This window comes from Mesoplodon densirostris, chromosome 2, assembly GCF_025265405.1.
Source record: "Mesoplodon densirostris isolate mMesDen1 chromosome 2, mMesDen1 primary haplotype, whole genome shotgun sequence".
NCBI classification, from domain to species: Eukaryota; Metazoa; Chordata; class Mammalia; order Artiodactyla; family Ziphiidae; genus Mesoplodon; species Mesoplodon densirostris.
In genome coordinates this window covers 117956086-117973462 of record NC_082662.1, presented here as the reverse complement: position 1 = coordinate 117973462, position 17377 = coordinate 117956086, and the positions used below count along the sequence as shown (strand labels likewise).

At 38.2% G+C, this 17377-nt stretch overlaps 1 protein-coding gene across 1 annotated transcript in view; it reads left to right on the top strand.

Moving 5' to 3' along the window:
* SPTA1 (spectrin alpha, erythrocytic 1) overlaps window positions 1-17377 on the top strand; it is a 73461-nt gene that overhangs the window by 48233 nt on the left and 7851 nt on the right. The window contains exons 36-44 of the mRNA XM_060088306.1: window positions 279-399; window positions 996-1117; window positions 1610-1742; window positions 2259-2357; window positions 3315-3477; window positions 4081-4157; window positions 7236-7445; window positions 15617-15913; window positions 16739-16851. Coding sequence (XP_059944289.1) covers window positions 279-399; window positions 996-1117; window positions 1610-1742; window positions 2259-2357; window positions 3315-3477; window positions 4081-4157; window positions 7236-7445; window positions 15617-15913; window positions 16739-16851 — 1335 coding nt within the window. The remainder of the gene's footprint in view (window positions 1-278; window positions 400-995; window positions 1118-1609; window positions 1743-2258; window positions 2358-3314; window positions 3478-4080; window positions 4158-7235; window positions 7446-15616; window positions 15914-16738; window positions 16852-17377) is intronic.

The following is a 17377-nucleotide window of genomic DNA, read 5'->3' as shown; positions in this document are numbered from 1 at the left end:
GAAGATACACACATAGACAGGCAAGGGAAGTAATGGGAAGGCTGTTACGACTATGCATATGGTAGAGATCAATATGCTATTTTAACTTGTATTGCCATAAGTCAGATATTTTGCTGAAAGCCTCTGCCTCTAATTAACTTTGTGATTAATGATACCACAGTGTTCCAGAATTTACCCCCACACCACCCCCAGCCAAACACACACTCTTAGAAAATCTTCATTTTAGGATGACCTCAGATGTCTAAAGTCTATATTTTTTGTCTTTTCCTTGGTCTTAGGGAGAAGTTGGTACGAGTGCGATCCCAGGATTATGGGAGGGATCTGCAGGGGGTTCAGAAATTACTGAAGAAACACAAACGCCTAGAAGGGGAGTTGGTGGCACATGAACCCAGCATCCAGGTAAGAATATAAAACCTGAAAAGACTGGGATAATCTAATAGTAGTCCATGTTATGGATAAATAAGTTGAGGCTACAAAACATGAAGGTGGCGTGCCAAGGTCACATAGAGAGTTAGTCGTAGAGTTCACTAGTGTTCTCCACATTTTGTCTCCTGTGAACAGAAGAATTTGCATGGAAACTCATGCTCTTCCGTGGAAGGAGCACTTTTAGTCCAGGGTACAATTGCTGACAATTAGGTTACAGTTTGGGACATCTGGAAAAGCTGTACCTGAGCTGAGCTGTATGGAAAGAGGGCAACCCTAAGTCTTGTCTTGGCAGCAGGGTCACCTTGTGACCACGAATAATGCATAAAGCAGATCCTGTAAAGTAGCCTCATGCAAACATCAATGTATTTGTTTAAATACTTGGTAAAGTTTAGCTTGCTAGATCTTACTGCAGCTTTCTTCATTCTACCAGGATTATCAGGACCACCTCGAGTACCTCCAGTTTGTAAATGAGCCCGAGGGTGTGAAGGACTAGATACTTTGCAAGGAAGCTGTGGATAAATGGGGAGAGGTTGTGGGGTAATGTGACATGGAGGGGGTGTGTTCTTCAGAATGTGCTGGATATGGCGGAGAGGCTGGGAGACAAGGCTGCCGTGGGGCGAGAGGAGATTCGGGAGAGGCTGGATCAGTTTGTTCAACACTGGGACCAGCTCAAAGAGTTGACCAAGGCTCGGTGAGTTGGGGCTATGAGGTTCAATTCTCTTCTTGAATTGCAGGTATTCGGTTGGTATGGAGAAGATACTTAAGTGTTTGCTCAGCATTTCTCCCCAGCTACCAATCTCTGTCTAATTTCTAAGTGCCTGCTCAAATGCCAAGTCTTCCATGAAGGTTTCCCCATGTACCCCAGGCAGAAATGACACTGCCTCTGTGTTCTGAATATACCTCTACTCTTGTGCTTACTTGCAGCTGTCTTTTATCATTGTTGCCCTACATGTGTTATCCTTCATACCACGTTATCCCCCACATCCCCGTTTTACTTTATACATCTCCCCAGTTTTAACATTACATGCAGTGCTTAGTAATAAAAGAATGAAGGGATATTTTTCTCCCTTATAACCATATAGTCCTATAGCCAATTAAAATCTTACAAGATAGTTCCACTCTGCTACATTCCCATTGCTTACTAGTTTTTTCTTATCTTTTGGGGTTTACTTTCCTCTTATAGAGGGATTCGGTTGGGAGAGTCCCTAGAATACTTAGAATTCATGGAGAATGCTGAGGAGGAGGAAGCTTGGATCAGTGAAAAGGAAGCTATGGTTACCCGAGGGGATTCTGGAGACACTTTGGCTGCTACTCAGGTGAGTAACAGGCTGAATGGATCAATTTTCTTCTCTTTAATTGGAATCTTTTCTTAAGTAGTCAACATTTTCACCTGTAAAATTAGAATCTTTCTTCTGCTGGAAGAAGAATACTTTCAGGTCAGTTCTTAGTATACGATGTTCTTGATACTTAATATTTTTCTACTAGATGGAATGTTTCCTAGAATTATGTAAATTTCAATGTGGGGAAATCCTTATGTATTACCTTGATCAACACTCATTCCCAAATCCAGAAAAGTCTAAGGTCACATGGTAAGTTAGAAACAATGTCACTTGTATTCCTTTGACTCTTTTTCTGGTAAGATTGCCTTTCTGGCTAGTGAAGAGTTCGGGGAGAGGAATTTAGTGGAGCTATGCAGGAGTAAGTGGACACTCATCTAGTCTGACAATTTAGTTGAATCATCCCTGGTGAATGGCATTAAAAGGAATCAGAATGTAAGTGGCATAGATTGTCTAGTCTTGGAAGTTTTGATTCTCACTGGCTCATTTACGCAGAGCTTGCTAAAGAAACTCGAAGCTTTGGAGAATGACTTTGCTGTTCATGAGATCCGAGTGCAAAATGTGTGTGCTCAAGGAGAAGAAATCCTGAGCAAGGTGAGTTGTGCTAGGGGTTCTGGGTAAAAAAAGGATTTTCAAAAAAGGATTGGCCCAAATGTAGAATCATGAGCAGTGATAAAATCATACATAGAACATTGATAATCTCTCCTAAGCTGGATTTTTGTTATTGTGTTATTGTTTCAGTAAATAATTTTTTATTCAATTTCTGTTTTCTGGAAGTTTTTTTTCAAGTTCTTATAGGTGCACTTTTTAAATTTTTTAAAAAATCATTTGTTGACACTCTTACTCTTATCCTCTGCAGAATACAGCCTTTAAAAATATCTTATACATGACTTGCTTTGGTCATAGAGTATTGTAAGAATGTGAAGAAATTTCTTTGCATGCCTCTAGAGATGAGGACCCCACTGAAACCTCTTTGTAATTTGAGAACCATTGTTTTGTTTAACTGCCTGTTTTAATGGAGGCTCAGTGATCTAAATGCTGAATCCTAAAGAATACAAAAGAATCCTAAACAGAGATGACTCTGTACCTTCAAGATGCTTATGCCAACTAAGAAGATCACACTTATATGGACAAACATGAGAAGATTGTCCAAATGCTGGGGTAGAAACAATCATCTGGGTGGAATAGATATTATGCTATTATAGGTGAATAACAGAATAATTTCACTAGACCTAGAAGGAGTCTATCCCCCGATGCAGGAGACACGGGTTTGTGCCCTGGTCCGGGAGGATCCCATATGCCGCGGAGCGGCTGGGCCCGTGAGCCATGGCCGCTGAGCCTGTGCGTCCGGAGCCTGTGCTCTGCAACTGGAGAGCCCACAACAGTGAGAGGCCCGTGTACCGTAAACAAAACAAACAAACAAAAGAGAGTAGCTATACATTTGGAATGGGAGAGATGAGAGCTTTTTAATAGTACTAAAGAATTCACATTTCTGGCCCTGGACACACATCAGTATATCTGTCTCTCCTCCTTTCGACCTTGGTGTTACAGGAGGAAAGTCAGAATAAAGAGAAGATTTCTACCAAGATAGAGGCTCTAAAAGAAAAGACCCCTTCTCTGGCCAAGGCAATGGCTGCTTGGAAGTTACAACTGGAAGATGATTATGACTTTCAGCAGTTCAGCTGGAAGGCTGATGTGGCTGAGGCCTGGATAGGTATGACGTGTGAGGGCCAGGGTCTTAGGTTGGAGAAATGTTGATAATTCCATTTATAGAGTGGATCCTGGAGCTCTGTTGCTTACCATGGGAAGAAAGATGTTCCCTTCATTACTCATTCCTATCCCATCTGGACACAATTACAATTACACTCACACATGTGCAAACACACACATGCCCACACACACACAAACACACAGAGACACATACTGAGGGGATAACTAAGTACTATAATTCCAGAGAACATCTTTTTTGGAAACTGGTGATTTCACATGTGATATTCAGCAAGATAGGGCCATGACAAAACATTCTAGGCAATAAACTGTGTGTTTGATTTACTTATAATTTATCTCTAGTCTGCAGTTTTCCTTATGAAACATTCAAAAGTCCTGTTGGCTCCAGCTCTGTTTCAGTCAGTTTTATCCTGCATAAGTCTAGAAAAACAATTCACTGGACACTACACTCCCCATATTCCAATGAATCATCTGCTTTGAGAGTCAGGAGGCTCTCTTGTGGTCTATAGTAAATATTCCTTTTCTCCTTACCACGGCTGATACAAGACCAACTCTATTTCCCTTCTTATTAATTATCTTTGTTCTTCAGCTGAGAAAGAAACAAGCCTGAAGATCAATGGCAATGGTGCAGACCTCGCTGCCTTCCTCACTCTCCTGGCAAAGCAGGTGAGAGCAGGGTTGCCTTGTTGATAGATGCCCGTGAAGTCCAAGACCCACAACACACAGAAGCTTCACACAGGATTTTTTCATTCCTAAATTTGTGGTTTTATTGTCTGTAAGACCTATAATATTGTTCCCCTTTCCTTCATGATAGAGATAATTTGCTAGTTTTCTCTCCCTCATCAGTCTTGCCAGTAGGTGTTCATTTTTATTAGAGAACCAATTTTTGGCTATATAATTTTTCTCTGTTGTATTTTTGTACTATATTCTATTAATATATTTTTATATCTTTATTATTTTTTAACTTCCTTTGATATTACTTGATTTAAAAAAATTTTTTTTTAGTTTCTGCTTTATAACAAAGTGAATCAGTCATACATATACATCTATTCCCATATCCCTTCCCTCTTGCGTCTCCCTCCCTCGATTTTTAAAATTTTTAAGACAGATATTGAGGTTGTAAAATATTTAAGCATTCTTCTTTTCTAATATATTGATTTGAGGATATACATTTTCTTCTAAGTAAACCCTTAGCTGCATCTCACAACTTTCATATGTTGTTTTTGTTATCATTCAATTAAAAATGTTCTGTTATTTCTAACGCAATTTCTTTTTTGACCCATTGGTTATTCTGTCATTTATTTCTTAATTTCCAAATATTTGGGAATTTTCTAATTATCTTTTATGACTTTTATATCTATTTTATTCATCTGTATTTTTAAAACACCATCTATATTACTTTAGGAGGTCTATATCCAACAAATGGTCTCTTTTGGTGAATAGTCTTTGTACAATTGAAAAGAATGTGTATTTTGCAATAATTTATATTACCTATCAGGTTTTGTTACTTATGTTATTTAAATATTTGACTTTTATATATTTTAAAGCTAGGTAAAAAGTTGTGTTGACATTTAGAATTATGAAATAATCTTGATGAATTGATTCTTTTAATTATGAAGTTTCTCTTTCTCTCCAATAACACGTTTTTTTAACACTTCTTAAATTTTTTTCACATATGAGTATGCTATACCAATTTTCTTTTGTTTACTCTTTGCAATGTATATCTATTTCCAACCCTTTAAAAAATATTTATATGCCTTTATATTTTTTTGTTTTTGTTGTTGATTTGGAACATTTATTTTATTTATTTATTTATTTATTTATTTATTTATTTATTATATTTTTTATTAGTCTCTGCTTAACATTTATAAATTGCAAAATGGTTACCACTGTAGCATTAGCTAACACCTTCATCCTGTGACATAATTACCATTTCTTTTTAAAGGTGAGAACATTTAAGATCTACTCTCAACAATTTTAAAGTACATAATACAGAAATATTAGCTATAATCACCATGCTGTGCATTAGCTCTCCAGCACTTGTTAATCTTATAAGTGGAAGTTTGTTCCCTTTGACCAATTTCTCCCCATTTCCCTCACCTCCCAGCCCCTGGCAACCACCAATGTACTCTAAGTTTGGCTGTTTCTCTAAGTTTGGCTTTTTTAGATTCCACATGTAAGTAACATTTTACAGTATTTGTCTTTCTCTCTGACACTTATTTCACTTAACATAATGCCCTCAAGTTTCATCCAAGTTGTTTCAAACAGCAAGATTTCCTTCTTCCTCCTGACTGAATAATATTCCATATGTGTATATCACATATCTTCTTTATCTATTGTTCTGTTGACATGCACTTAGTTTGCTTCTGTATCTTGGTTACTGTGAATAATGTTGCAATGAACATAGAAGTGCAGAGTATCTGTATGTCTTAGATGTGTCTTTTATAAATATAATATAGATGAGTATTGATTTATTATCTATTGATGATTTTAATGGAGTAGTGAATCCATTTACATTTAAAGTAATTAATTCATGAGTTTTATTTAAAGCTATAATTTGACACCTCCTCTACCCTAACCCCTATCCAACCCCACTTTTTTCAGTAATGATTCAAGATGTGATTTCAGTTTTCCTGAGGACTAGCCTTTTTCTGTTCGCTCTTAAAACTAGGGACTTTAGAGGTTTCAACTAAACCTCTTTCACTAAGTCTGCTCCTAATTGATGTGTCCTGATCTCAGCACTGTGAGACTGCAGAAAATTCTTAGATTTTAGATTCTTTAGACTTTAGATTCTTTAGATTTTACATTCTTAGCTACAATTTCTGCTTGACTTCTAGGACTTGTGTTTAGGAATCTATAAATACCCTGAGGGGGACATACAGGGAGATTATTGAGCCTCCTTTTCTGCAGCTCCCTTTTCATGATTTCCTCAAACTGTGGATTCCCCAGTTTCCTAGAACTCCTATTTTTGTGCCTTTAGTTCCATGAGATGATCAAAAGATCTGAGCATCTTCTTCCTCCACTACCTCACCCTGTACAGCTTATACTTCAAAGGGAAAAGTGACAGAGAGTATTACTCTTAGTTTGCTACTATTTCCTTCTCCCTGGAATTTTGATCCCTCAAGTTATAGCTACCTGAGTTACATTCTGATCCCTTTCAAACAGCTGATTTTTTGTACTTTTATCCAGCATTAAAAGTTGTTCTCAAAGGGAGAATTTGTCAAATACATACCACCCTGTTAAAGCTGGAAGTGGAATATCCTGAATTTTGTGATTCTGATATCATTTACGTGCACACACACACACACACACACACATACACAATCATTTGTATAACTGACACCTGTATAAGGTCTTTTGTTAGTTTGAATACTTCCACAATTTCTAGTAGTGTACTACTGCTAATTAGAATGCAAAATCTAATAAATGATATAAAAGAGTTTTAGAATGTGAGACTTAAGAAGGATTTAGTTTTGATTCGGAAATATTTGGAATATCACATCATGCTCCAATACTCCCTTAATATTAATTTTGTACCTAATCTAAAATCCAATTTTAAAACACGGGTATTTGACTATAATTCCAATCCCAAATGTTTACAAAAGTCTCTAAGTCCTATTTCATTTTCCTTGGGCACCACTCTAAACTCTTGTGTAGGTCCAATCTGGTGGAACCCAGGTATGAACGACCCCTTGGAATCTACATTATTTTTCTGTTCACAGTTTCTCTATGGGTCTTTCTCAGGACACACTGCATGCCAGTCTGCAGAGCTTCCAGCAAGAGAGACTGTCTGAGATAACTGACCTGAAGGACCAACTAGTGGCTGCTGAGCACAGCCAGACTGAAGCCATTAAGGAGCGCCATGCTGCCCTGCTGAGGCTCTGGGAACAGCTGCTGGAAGCTTCTGAAGCCCACAGACAGGAATTGCTGGAAAAACAGCTGCCCCTACAGAAGGTAAAAAAAAAAAAAAAAGATGAAAAACCATCAGGCCTCGATTATCTGTACCTTAGCCATGAAATCCAGAAATAGATACTGGAAACTGTGTTTGAATACTGTAGACATTTAAGTGAGTACATTGCAAAGAATCAGGAAGACATTCTTATGAGCAAGAAGTAATTCATTTTTTTAGATTGATAGGGAGTATTTTTTTGACTGATTTATCAGTTATCCAGCTGACTTATGATGGAAGCCAGGTACATATAATGGAAAGAAGTAGGTGAGACAAGGGATAGAAGATCTTACTGTATGGAAGAACTAATACTGGAATGTAGGAGTCAAGGTTGTCCTTGTCTTTTTTGCTAACTCAAATAAAAGGAATATTAGACAAGTATAACTTGTGTTCTTATATTTCCTAGCTGGGGGACCTTGCCTGTGTCACCTAACATTTCTGAACCTTGATTTATCTATTTATAAAACAGGGTAATATCACCATCATATCTCGTTCTATGTTATTACTATTAAAAGAGATAATAGATCTGAAAATGCAATATAAACCATCATGTTTTATATGGATATAAGTTTTAAAATGTTCTTTCTAGTGGTGGCTGCTAAGGTATTGAATGTTGATGATAAAAATATTAATAGTAAAAGGAAGTCAAGATGGTCAGTGAAATTACTGAGTATTTCTAGACCATAAGAAGTATTGTACCTGGCAACAAGTTAAGGGAAGTATTGTACCTGGCAACAACTTAAGGTAGGTAGTTACAGGAATCAGAAAACACACAAATACAAAATCAGACCCTTAATTAATTTCTACTCTATTTTTTAATCATTATTAGTTTCTGCTTTATAACAAAGTGAATCAGTCATACATATACATCTGTTCCCACATCCCTTCCCTCTTGCGTCTACCTCCCTCCCACCCTCCCTATGCCACCCCTCCAGGCAGTCACAAAGCACCAAGCTGATCTCCCTGTGCTATGCGGCTGCTTCCCACTAGCTATCTAACTTACGTTTGGTAGTGTATATATGTCCATGCCTCTCTTTCACTTTGTCACAGCTTACCCTTCCCCCTCCCCATATCCTCAAGTCCATTCTGAAGTAGGTCTGTGTATTTATTCCCGTTTTACCCCTAGGTTCTTCATGACATTTTTTTAAATTCCATATATATGTGTTAGCATATGGTATTTGTCTTTCTCTTTCTGACTTATTCACTCTGTATGACAGACTCTAGGTCTATCCACCTCATTACAAATAGCTCAGTTTCGTTTCTTTTTATGGCTGAGTAATATTCCATTGTATATATGTGCCACATCTTCTTTATCCATTCACCAGATGATGGACACTTAGGTTGTTTCCATCTCCAGGCTACTGTGAATAGAGCTGCAATGAACATTTTGGTACATGTCTCTTTTTGAATTATGGTTTTCTCAGGGTATATGCCTAGTAGTGGGATTGCTGGGTCATATGGTAGTTCTATTTGTAGTTTTTTAAGGAACCTCCATACTGTTCTCCATAGTGGCTGTACCAATTCACATTCCCACCAGCAGTGCAAGAATGATCCCTTTTCTCCACACCCTCTCCAGCATTTATTGTTTCTAGATTTCTTGATGATGGCCATTCTGATTGGTGTGAGATGATATCTCACTGTAGTTTTGATTTGTATTTCTCTAATGATTAATGATGTTGAGCATTCTTTCATGTGTTTGTTGGCAGTCTGTATATCTTCTTTGGAGAAATGCCTATTTAAGTCTTCTGCCCATTTTTGGATTGGGTTGTTTGTTTTTTTGCTATTGAGCTGCATGAGCTGCTTAGAAATTTTGGAGATTAATCCTTTGTCAGTTGCTTCATTTGCAAATATTTTCTCCCATTCTGAGGGTTGTCTTTTGGTCTTGTTTATGGTTTCCTTTGCTGTGCAAAAGCTTTGAAGTTTCATTAGGTCCCATTTGTTTATCTTTGTTTTTATTTCCATTTCTCTGGGAGGTGGGTCCAAAAGGATCTTGCTGTGATTTATGTCATAGAGTGTTCTGCCTATGTTTTCCTCTAAGAGTTTGATAGTTTCTGGCCTTACATTTAGGTCTTTAATACATTTTGAGCTTATTTTTGTGTATGGTGTTAGGGAGTGATCTAATTTCATACAATTTTATGTACCTGTCCAGTTTTCCCAGCACCACTTATTGAAGAGACTGTCCTTTCTCCACTGTACATTCCTGCCTCCTTTATCAAAGATAAGTTGGCCATATGTCCGTGGGTTTATCTCTGGGCTTTCTATCCTGTTCCATTGAGCTATCTTTCTGTTTTTGTGCCAGTACCACACTGTCTTGATTACTGTAGCTTGGTAATATAGTCTGAAGTCAGGGAGCCTGATTCCTCCAGCTCCGTTTTTCGTTCTCAAGATAGCTTTGGCTATTCGGGGTCTTTTGTGTTTCCATAAAATTTGTGAATTTTTTTCTAGTTCTGTGAAAAATGGAAGTGGTAATTTGATAGGGATTACACTGAATCTGTAGATTGCTTTGGGTAGTAGAGTCATTTTCACAATATTGATTCTTCCAATCCAGGAACATGGTATATCTCTCCATCTATTTGTATCATCTTTCATTTCTTTCATCAGTGTCTTATAATTTTCTGCATACAGGTCTTTTGTCTCCTTAGGTAGGTTTATTCCTAGATATTTTATTCTTTTTGTTGCAATGGTAAATGGGATGATTTCTTGATTTCACTTTCAGATATTTCATCATTAGTGTACAGGAATGTCAGAGGTTTCTGTGCATTAATTTTGTATCCTGCAACTTTACCGAATTCATTGATTAGCTCTAGTAGTTTTCTGGTAGCATCCTTAGGATTCTCTATGTATAGTATCATGTCATCTGCAAACAGTGACAGCTTTACTTCTTCTTTTCCAATTTGGATTCCTTTTACTTCCTTTTCTTCTCTGATTGCTGTGCTAAAACTTCCAAAACTAATTTGAATAAGAGTGGTGAGAGTGGGCAGCCTTGTCTTGTTCCTGATCTTAGTGGAAATGGTTTCAGTTTTTCACCATTGAGGACAATGTTGGCTGTGGATTTGTCATATTTGGCCTTTATTATGTTGAGGAAAGTTCCCTCTATGCCTATTTTCTGCAGGGTTTTTATCATAAATGGGTGTTGAATTTTGTCAGAAGCTTTCTCTGCATCTATTGAGATGATCATATGCTTTTCTCCTTCAATTTGTTAATATGGTGTATCACATTGATTGATTTGCATATATTGAAGAATCCTTGCATTCCTGGAATAAACCCCACTTGATCATGGCGTATGATCCTTTTAATGTGCTTTTGGATTCTGTTTGCTAGTATTTTGTTGAGGATTTTTGCACCTAAGTTCATCAGTGATATTGGCCTGTAGTTTTCTTTCTTTGTGACATCCTTGCCTGCTTTTAATATCAAGGTAATGGTGGCCTCATAGAATGAGTTTAGGAGTGTTCCTCCATCTGCTATATTTTGGAAGAGTTTGAGAAGGATGGGTGTTAACTCTTCTCTAAATGTTTGATAGAATTCGCCTGTGAAGCCATCTGGTCCTGGGCTTTTGGTTGTTGGAAGATTTTTAATCACAGTTTCAATTTCAGTGCTTCTGATTGGTCTATTCATATTTTCTATTTCTTCCTGATTCAGTCTTGGCAGGTTGTGCATATGTAACAATTTGTCCATTTCTTCCAGGTTGTCCATTTTATTGGCATAGAGTTGCTTGTAGTAATCTCTCATGATCTTTTGTATTTCTGCAGTGTCAGTTGTTACTTCTCCTTTTTCATTTCTAATTCTATTGCTTTCAGTCTTCTCCCTTTTTTACTTGATGAGTCTGGCTAATGGTTTATCAATTTTGTTTATCTTCTCAAAGAACCAGCTTTTAGTTTTATTGATCTTTGCTATCATTTCTTTCATTTCTTTTTCATGTATTTCTGATCTGATCTTTGTGATTTCTTTCCTTCTGCTGACTTTGCGGGGTTTTTGTTCTTTTTTCTCTAACTGCTTTAGGTGCAGGGTCAGGTTGTTTACTCGAGATGTTTCCTGTTTCTTAAGGTGGGACTGTATTTCTATAAACTTCCCCCTTGGAACTGCTTTTGCTGCGTCCCATATGTTTTGGGTGGTCGTGTCTCCATTGTCATTTGTTCCTAGGTATTTTTAAATTTCCTCTTTGATTTCTTCAGTGATCACTTCATTATTAACTAGTGTATTGTTTAATCTCCATGTGTTTGTATTTTTGTGTGTGTGTGTGTTATGTGGGCCTCTCACTATTGTGGCCTCTCCCGCCCTGGAGCACAGAATCCAGACACGCAGGCCCCGGACGCGCAGGCCCAGCGGCCATGGCTCAAGGGCCCAGCTACTCCGCGGCATGTGGGATCCTCCCAGACCAGTGCATGAACCCGTCTCCCCTGCATCGGCAGGTGGACTCTCAACCACTACACCACCAGGGAAGCCCTGTTTGTATTTTTTACAGATCTTTTCCTGTAATTGATATCTACTCTCATAGCATTGTGGTTGGAAAAGATCCTTGATACAATTCCAATTTTCTTAAATTTACCAAGGCTTGATTTGTGACCCAATATATGAAATATCCTGGAGAATGTTCCATGAACACTTGAGAAAAATGTGTATTCTGTTGTTTTTGGATGGAATGTCCTATAAATATCAGTTAAGTCCATCTTGTTTAATGTATCATTTAAAGCTTGTGTTTCCTTATTTATTTTCATTTTGGATGATCTGTCCATTGGTGAAAGTGGGGTGTTGAAGTCCCCTACTATGAGTGTGTTACTGTCAATTTCCCCTTTTATGGATGTTAGTATTTGCCTTATGTATTGAGGTGCTCCTACGTTGGGTGCATAAATATTTACAATTGTTATATCTTCTTCTTGGATCGCTCCCTTGATCATTATGTAGTGTCCTTCTTTTTCTCTTCTAATAGTCTTTATTTTAAAGTCTATTTTGTCTGATATAAGAATTGCTACTCCAGCTTTCTTTTGATTTCCATTTGCATGGAATATCTTTTTCCATCCCCTTACTTTCAATCTGTATGTGTCTCTAGGTTTGAAGTGTGTCTCTTGTAGACAGCATATATATGGGTCTTGTTTTTGTACCCATTCAGCCAATCTGTGTCTTTTGGTGCGAGCATTTAGTCCATTTACATTTAAGGTAATTATTGATATGTAAGTTCCTATTCCCATTTCCTTAATTGTTTGGGGTTCGTTATTGTAGGTATTTTCCTTCTGTTGTGTTTCTTCCCTAGAGAAGTTCCTTTAGCATTTGTTGTAAAGCTGGTTTGGTGGTGCTGAACTCTCTCTGCTTTTGCTTGTCTGTAAAGGTTTTCATTTCCCCATCACATCTGAATGAGATCCTTGCTGGGTAGAGTAATCTTGTTTGCAGGTTTTTCTCCTTCATCACTTTAAATATGTCCTGCCAATCCCTTCTGGCTTGTAGAGTTTCTGCTCAGAGATCAACTGTTAACCTGATGGTGATTCCCTTGTGTGTTAATTGTTGTTTTTCCTTTTCTGCTTTTAATATGTTTTCTTTGTGTTTAATTTTTGACAGTTTGATTAATATGTGTCTTGGCGTATTTCTCCTTGGATTTATTCTATATGGGACTCTCTGTGCCTCCTGGACTTGATTAACTATTTCCTTTCCCATATTAGGGATGTTTTCAACTATAATCTCTTCAAATATTTTCTCAGTCCCTTTCTTTTTTTTTCTTCTTCTGGAACCACTATAATTCAAATGTTGGTGCATTTAATGTTGTCCCAGAGGTCTCTGAGACTCTCCTCAGTTCTTTCCATTCTTTTTTCTTTATTCTGCTCTGCAACAATTATTTCCACTATTTTATCTTCCATGTCACTTATCCGTTCTTCTGCCTCAGTTATTCTGCTATTGATCCCATCTAGAGTATTTTTCATTTCACTTATTGTGTTTTTAATCGATGCTTGATTCATCTTTAGTTCTTCTAGGTCCTTGTTAACTGTTTCTTGCATTTTGTCTATTCTATTTCCAAGATTTTGGATCTTGGAAATAGAATCTTGGATCAGCTTTACTATCATTATTCTGAATTCTTTTTCAGGTAGACTGCCTATTACCTCTTCATTTGTTAGGTCTGTTGGGTTTTTATCTTGCTCCTTCACCTGCTGTGTGTTTTTCTGTCTTCTCATTTTGCTTATGTTACTGTGTTTGGGGTCTCCTTTTTGCAGGCTGCAGATTCATAGTTCCCGTTGTTTTTGGTGTCTGTCCCCAGTGGCTAAGGTTGTTTCAGTAGGTTGTGTAGGCTTCCTGGTGGGGGGGACTAATGCCTGTGTTCTGGTGGTTGAGGCTCGATCTTGTCTTTCTGGTGGACAGGTCCACGTCTGGTGGTGTGTTTTGGGGTGCCTGTGGCCTTATTGTGTTTTTAGGTAGGCTCTCTGCTAATGGGTGGGGTTGTGTTCCTGCCTTGCTAGTTGCTTGGCATAGGGTGACCAGCACTGTAGCTTGCTGGTCATTGACTGAAGCTGGGTGCTGGTGTTGAGATGGAGATCTCTGGGAGATTTTCGCTGCTTGATATTATGTGGAGCTGGGAGGTCTCTTGTGGACCCGTGTCCTGAAGTTGGCTCTCCCACTTCAGAGGCACAGCACTGACTCCTGGCTGCAGCACCAAGAGCCTTTCATCCACCCGGCTCAGAATAACAGGGAGAAAAAGCAGAAAGAAGGTATGATGAGAATGCAGTATAAGCAAAGAGACATCAAAGAAGTGTGGTCTGCAGAAGATCAGAGGAGAGAAAGAAGAAATGCCTATCCCACAAATTGATTTTTTTTTTTTTGAAAGCAAGCCTAACCCAATGAGAGAGAAAGTATGAAGTTTGCTGCTGACAGCTTACTGGACAGTTTTGCCTAAGGGACTGTCTGATGGGATTAAATTCAGAAGTAAAAGTAAATGTCACTTTCCTATTACTAGCCTTGAGCTTTTGTTTTCACTGAACCATTTCCACCTCCTGCATGTCTTCTTTTAATTGTCTTGCCCAAAGATGTGAGCATTACTTTAATTAGCTCCTTTTTTTTTTTTTTTTTTTTCTTTTTGCGGTATGCGGGCCTCTCACTGTTGTGGCCTCTCCCGTTGCGGAGCACAGGCTCCGGATGCGCAGGCCCAGCGGCCATGGCTCACGGGCCCAGCCGCTCCGCGGCATATGGGATCCTCCCAGACCGGGACACGAACCCGTATCCCCTGCATCGGCAGGCGGACTCTTAACCACTGCGCCACCAGGGAGGCCCAGCTCCTTTTTAATAATATTTCCTACTTCCTTTTTTTAAAATTATATCTTTTTATTTATTTATTTATTTTTAGTTTCTGCTTTATAACAAATGTAATCAGCTGTACATATACATATGTTCCCATATCCCCTTCCTTTTGCATCTCCCTCCCACCCTCCCTATCCCACCCCTCCAGGCGGTCACAAAGCTGATCTCCCTGTGCTATGTGCTATGTGGCTGCTTCCCACCAGCTATCTACCTTACGTTTGGTAGTGTATATATGTCCATGCCACTCTTTCACTTTGTCAAAGCTTACCCTTCCCCCTCCCCATATCCTCAAGTCCATTCTCTAGTAGGTCTGTGTCTTTATTCTTGTCTTACCCCTATGTTCTTCATGACATTTTTTCCCTTAAATTCCATATATATGTGTCAGCATACAGTATTTGTCTTTCTCTTTCTGACTTACTTCACTCTGTATGACAGACTCTAGGTCCATCCACCTCATTACAAATAGCTCAATTTTGTTTCTTTTTATGGCTGATTTTTATTCAATCAGTTATCAATTCACTCATTTAACACTTATTTGTGCATGTTTACTATGTGCCAAGTAGACTTGGAACACAGACATCAGAACAAGAAATCATGAAATCTTATCATTTAAATCTACCCTTGCCACTTTTGGAATCTTATAACTAATATAATCCTAGAAGTCATCCAACTTCATTTGTAGGTGTTGGAAGAAAAAGAGAAAATGCTAGGATGGGGGCTTGTACCTTGAATGCACATGTCCATCCATCTGATCACATGGTCTCCATTGGTTTTAGTTCTGCCCTCTTAGAGTGTTGGCCCTGAAAATATTTGAAGACAGTCATCTTTTTATCCTCAGTCTTCTTTTCTGCTGACAAACTTTATCAGAAAAGATGGAAGTTTCTTTTTTTTTCCTCTATAGGCCGAGGATCTGTTCATGGAATTTGCACACAAGGCTTCAGCTTTCAACAACTGGTGTGAGAATGCTGAGGAGGACCTCTCAGAGCCTGTGCGCTGTGTCTCACTGGATGCAATTCGGCAGCTGCAGAAGGACCATGAGGACTTCTTGGCCTCCTTGTCAAGGGCCCAAGGAGACTTCAACTATTTGCTAGAGCTAGACCAGCAGATTAAGGCCTTAAATGTGTCCTCTAGCCCCTATACATGGTTAACAGTGGAGGTGCTAGAAAGGATCTGGAATCACCTATCTGACATCATCAAGGTAGCTTGGGGCAGAGCAGAGAGTTCCTTTGGCTATAGTGAGCATGATCACTTGATATATTATCCAAGTTTGGGGACTTTTGAGAAAGAAAGGAACACTATTAATAATTATATTAGGACAGCACTCATGCACTGAGACAATCTAAGAAAAAATTTGGAAATATATTCACAACAGGCATAGCCCTATGCCCTAGGTTAGAGTCTCAAGCATCTGGGTGTTGAGTGGTGATTCAAGGAAGCAAGCACAAGCTCCAGGAGATGGCTCTAAAAATAGGTTATGAGAAGTTCATGAGGCTTGTATATACCTTTACAGTGTATATACTCCAAGGCATTCTCTATTTTATACACATCTCCAAAAGTGCCTTTTTAATGTGTTTGTGTTTAATTTTTGTCTGTATATAGTAATGCTCATTACTGAAGCTATGGAAAGTATTTTTAAAGTTTACAAAGAAAAAATTCACTATAAAATCACCAATTTCATTTGGCAACTCATTATCTTTTCCTTTAAAGCTACTTTTATGTCCATTTAAATGAAATTTCAACTGGAAAAAAAATGAGTTGAGGAAAGATTTGCCTTTGTTACTAGTTTATTTGTTACTGGCCTTGGTAATACCTGTAAGTATTTATGGGAAGTTGCATAAGCTTCTTTCACATTTCTGAGATGAGAAGAGGTGGGTTGGAAGAAAAGTGAGCACACAGGCAATAGTATTGGAAGATAAGTAAAATTTGAAAGAGGGAGATGAGCAGGTGAGACTCAGAAACAGTTATTTTATTTCAAAGAAAGGTCTGCAATCTGCACATTACTATCTGTGATTTGGGGTTTTAGGACAGGGAGCAGGAGCTGGAAAAGGAAGAGACAAGACAGGTCAAGAACTTTGAGATGTGCCAAGAATTTGAACAGAATGCCAGTGCCTTCCTTGATTGGATCGTGCAGACCAGGTGTGCTGTGATACCCCCAAACTCATCATCCATAAGCTATACTTTCCATTTACTATAGGGATGAAATACATAACTGAGGGAAGGAAGGGGGACTCTTACAGTATTTATGCTGTCCTAAAATCACCATATCCTGTCTGTGCTCTGTATTTGGAATTGACTGTACTCTAAATCAATCATTGCAAAATTGAGAAATGAGAATTTCATCTCATTGCCCATTCTGTATTCTCTCCTTGATACTCTTACTTTTGTTCCCTCTTGCCTATAATAACAGTCCAAAAATAATAACAATCCCTTATGTTTGCCTTCCCCTTTGTACTTTACAAAGTATTTCTATGATCCATTATCTCAACTTTCAGAGCAACCTTGAAAAGTGTACAGAGCTGATCCTATTACCACTGTTTCCAAATGTGGAAAGAACTTCAGTAGATAAATTGACTTGATCAAGATCACATATGTATTTATTGGCACAACCAGAGCAGAGTACACTGTGAATACTTCATAGGAAATTATTATGTTGCTTGACTGC